The 4,514-nt window shown below is 30.5% G+C and overlaps 1 protein-coding gene across 1 annotated transcript in view; it reads right to left on the bottom strand.

The window, feature by feature from the left end:
• The window catches only part of LOC104816058 (pectinesterase 2-like), a 4,062-nt gene extending 2,482 nt beyond the window's left edge, over positions 1-1,580 (bottom strand). Inside the window, exons 1-3 of the mRNA XM_010544728.1 lie at positions 1,263-1,580; positions 787-1,145; positions 3-226 (exon numbers count right to left, since the gene is read on the bottom strand). Coding sequence (XP_010543030.1) covers positions 3-226; positions 787-1,145; positions 1,263-1,533 — 854 coding nt within the window. The 5' untranslated portion in view covers positions 1,534-1,580. The remainder of the gene's footprint in view (positions 1-2; positions 227-786; positions 1,146-1,262) is intronic.
• Between the last annotated feature and the right edge of the window lie 2,934 nt (positions 1,581-4,514).

Raw genomic sequence — 4,514 nt, 5'->3', positions numbered from 1 at the left:
CCACCGTGGCGTCGGCCTTCACCGTCGTCGCCTGTAGCAACCTCCTGTCGCCGGCGGATATCCACTCCGGCCACCCATCGCCGGAGACAACCGCCGCCGCCGCCACCGTCTCCTCCATGAGCTTGCGGTGGTGGTTGTTGGACTTGAGCTCGAAGCTGGCGATGTCGGTGTCGGTCATGTTCTTGATCATCGCTAGTGCGTTGCTGCACATGTGCTCTACGTGTACCTATTTTGACCGTATGATTTGAAATAATGATTTTAATGTTGTGGTCATATATTTTGTTCTTTTTTCCGACATAATATTATTGTTACACTAACTGATGAGTTGTATTTAATAGTATTAATTATTAACATTCAAAGTCTATCCGTCACGCCCCCTAATTAACGGCGCTTAACAATAATTTTAGCGGATGTTCATTTTTGTGCCGTACAAAATAACATTATCAACTCCAACAACGATGCCTATGTGAACCTATCCATGTGTGAGATTTGAAAAAATATGGGATTTTCCTGTTTTATATATATATATATATACATATATATTAATGTTTAATAATTTACAGTGACCAACCGCATGTGCATATGTACTGTCCGAATGACAAAACGTCGTCACGGGAATCAAATGCAGAGAAGTGTTAACGTATTCACGTAAATATTTAATATTTTTCATTAGATTTTTTCCTCTAAATCTAACGAATAAGAACGAATAAAGTGGATTTTAATTTAATGTATGTATGTATGTATGTATGTATGTATGTATGTATGTATGTATGTAATGTATGCTACCTGGCCTTTCTCCAAGGCCTTGCGGACTTTCTTGTCGGCTTTGTCGTGAGAGAAGCCATCGAGACAGGTCTCTTGGTTGGTAATGGCGGAGCTGATTAGGGTTTTGAGATCATCTGCGTGCTGTCGGAGAGATTTCTTCTCGTTAGGGTATCCGTTGAGATCCTCCACCGCTTCATGAATCTCATCCAATGTCTCGTCGATCGTCTCCAGACAGTCGTGTAACGCCGTTTTCTCGCGTTCCGTTAAACCTTTCCTATTCTTTAACAGTTTCTTGACGGTGAAGTAGTTGTGTTCCACTGCGATCTTGGTTATGTTCAGTGACGCCTCGATCACGTCTCTCTGCGACGTTAGCTCTTGTCCTGTCGCCAAATTTACACATCAATGTTTGTTATAATATATAAGTAAAAAAAAATGACAATGAAAATACCCAACAATATATATATATATATAGTTGTTTTCATGAAATGTATATAAACCTGTCACTGCTGCAGCAGTGGAGACGGCGGAGACACAGAGATCTCGGTAGATGGTCGAGCTACAAGCTGACCTCAGGACGGAGTGGGACGCCGGAGACAAAGTCCTGGTGGGTTTCGAGTTGGCTTTAGCGGAGGCTCCGGCGGATATTCCGGCTACGGCGACGAGGAGGAGCAAGGCGGTTGCGGCGGAGAGGAGTATGAGTTTTTTGTTGTTCTTGAAGTCGGAGAATCTGGCTATGAAGTTTTTGATAGGTGTCATTTTTCCTGTCATGTTGAAGATGATGGTGATGAATGTGCTCGTGAAGAGTGGTAGCTGTCGGGGCTGGGATTTTATCGTCGAAATTTAGGCGATAAACTAAATAAATAAATAAATAAAATTTGGTTACATGATTTTCTTGAGTGGAACTTTCAAAATTTTATAGGCCCACTTGTCTATAAAAATATTATTTTTCATTTTCTGTATCGAGAAACTCTATATATTATATCCAACTTTTTTTTTCTTAGAAATTTGATACAATTCTTTTGTTGCCTTTTACAAAATTGGTATTTTAAAATAATGACTAGTGGGAATAATTCTTGGACGACATATATTACGGGACAGGCGTATATGCGACAGTGTTCTTGTCAGATTATTTCTAATTTTTTTTATTTATAAAATGCTTTACAGAAAAATAAATTTTTAAAAAGGTATATTTTCACGACGTGTTATAATTCATCAATGTGCCTGCCTAGAGAAAAGGGTCAATAACATGTTATTTTTGTTTCATGCACTTATGATTATAAATATAATAGGGCCTATATGTAAAATGTTACGGAAAAGATATATGAACTTTATTTGATTCTTATTCTTTTTATTATTTAATTGGTTTGTAAATCCTAATAATTGTAATAACTATAGTTTATAAGTTTATAACACTCTGTAGTAGGAACATATATATATATATATATATTCTTAAAATAAGGTAACTACTTTACATGTAGGGTCAACGACAATGAATGTGAATGTCTAGTGGCCTTGTATGAGCGTAGCCGATAAAATATAATGCATGCAAAATCCAACTTTGTTTTTATTTTTTTTAAAAAGGGCCGCCAATAATTGTGCATCTTTATTCAGATTTAATATGTCGGGCAAAGAAAACAAAATATAAGATAAAAATTATATATTATTTTTTGAAAAATTAATCACTCTTTATCTTTAAAACTGAAAATTATATTTTTATGTTTGATTTTTTTTCCATTATATATATATACACACACACACACACTCCATTCATGTCTCTGTGTCATTAATACTAAACACTTTTTCATTTTTATAAGACAAACATCTCAATTTAGTAAATGTGGCAAAAAAGTTAAATAGACATTTATTATATTTTCGGAGAAGGTAAAAAGTACGACAATTAATGCAGTCAAAGATAGATGGTTCGGATATATTACGAATTTCTATTTTTTTTGTATATTTATCATATCCTAGATTTAAATTAAAAATTATTATGGATTTTTAAAAATATTTCAATAAAACGGATAATTTGTGTATAGTGAAAAAGATTTTTTTTAGAATGCGATGAATATTTGTTATAATAGAAATAAAAACTGGTCGAAAGGAGCCATTGGATTAGTGATTCAAATGTATTTACGCCTATTGTTCTTACAGATTTTGTACCGCAAGTGATTTTTGTCTACAATAAAGAAATTATTATGACATAGAAAAACTAAAAAAAAACGCTTAACTTTTTAAAACATCTCATTTAATTTTTATTATATTAATTTATATATTTCAACTCTAAATAAAAATTCAAAAACATTATTCAATCCATAGAAAAACTTTATATTTATACCCTCTCTAACAAGAAAAAACCCATTAAAATAAATAAGTTTGTACCACCGAATATTCCGATTTTAGTGGATATAGTATTTTTTACGTTAAATTAAATAATATAAATGTATCTATCTCATCGTCCTATCGCTGTCTGGGAGGCAGCTGTGTACGTTAACGGTCCATTTTTAATTCAATAAATTTTCATTAGGATAGAGGTTATTTATTTTTTTTATTGAAAACATTTAAGTTATAATTATTATTTCAACTACCACAATATTCACACGTTTTAGATCTACCTTCGCCGTATTACTATAGTGTTTTATATCGGGCTTTTTTATTACTAAGTTCGCGAAAAGGTTTACAAAATTATCTTTATTAGTATTAGATAACTGTCGAATAACATTTGTTTTAATCTGAAACGTTATTTTGCACGTTTTATATATATTTTTATTTTGTATTTGATTTATATTTATGATGAAAATGACTTAAAAAGTTAAATTAAACAATACAATTAGTTTTTTTTTTGAAATATATGAATTAGATTTAAAATGTATAATTGAAAATCATTTATATATATATGTACACTCATGATAGACTTCTTATTTTTTTTACGGATGTTCATAAAAATATATTAATATATAATAAATTTCACTTGTTTTATACCAAACTAGTAACTATTTATTTCATAATTATTTTTTTTTAAAAAATATATATTTTTGTTAAAAAAGATAAATTGATGATTTTTTATGATGAGTTGAGGATGTGATTTTTATACAAGTATAATACTTTGAAGTTTTTTTGTGTATAAATGTTATAGTTTATGATAATGTTTATAATAAACGTAGAATGAACCACCTTTTATAAAACTTATAATTTTTAATAAGATAATCTCTTGAATTTAATATAATAATTATCATATTTATGTTACCTAGTATCCACTAATAATAACTTTTCTTCTGAATATATATATATATATATATATATATATATTCATATGTATGCATGTGTATCACTTATTTCAAACTTTGATAAAATTTCTTAATTTCAAACTATAACAAAAGCAAATTTCGTGTAACATGTGTGAAAAGGGAAAGTGTAATTTTGCTCATCTCTTAAATTTAGAAAATTTTCGATCAAATGACCACATGTCCTTTGTTTTTTTTCCTTTGTGAGGGGACAGAATTAAAACTTTCACTATTTAAAAGCCAATGCAATTTATAAAAAAGGTAGCAAAAAGTAATTAGAATATATAATCAAATATGATTTTGATGCACAATATTAGAATTAATTGTCGGACTGTGAACACATGAATATCTTTTTTTTTTGTGAATAATATATGAATATCTTTAAAACAAAATACAAAATGTAATAATTTTTTTATGGGGAGAAGAAACCAAGTTGCTAGGCATCGGAAGAACACCCCCATACCCATT

The sequence above is a fragment of the Tarenaya hassleriana genome, unplaced genomic scaffold (genome assembly GCF_000463585.1).
Source record: "Tarenaya hassleriana unplaced genomic scaffold, ASM46358v1 Cleome24, whole genome shotgun sequence".
Classification (NCBI taxonomy): Eukaryota; Viridiplantae; Streptophyta; class Magnoliopsida; order Brassicales; family Cleomaceae; genus Tarenaya; species Tarenaya hassleriana.
Note: the sequence above shows the minus strand (reverse complement) of the source record. Positions and strands in the feature narration are given on the sequence as shown.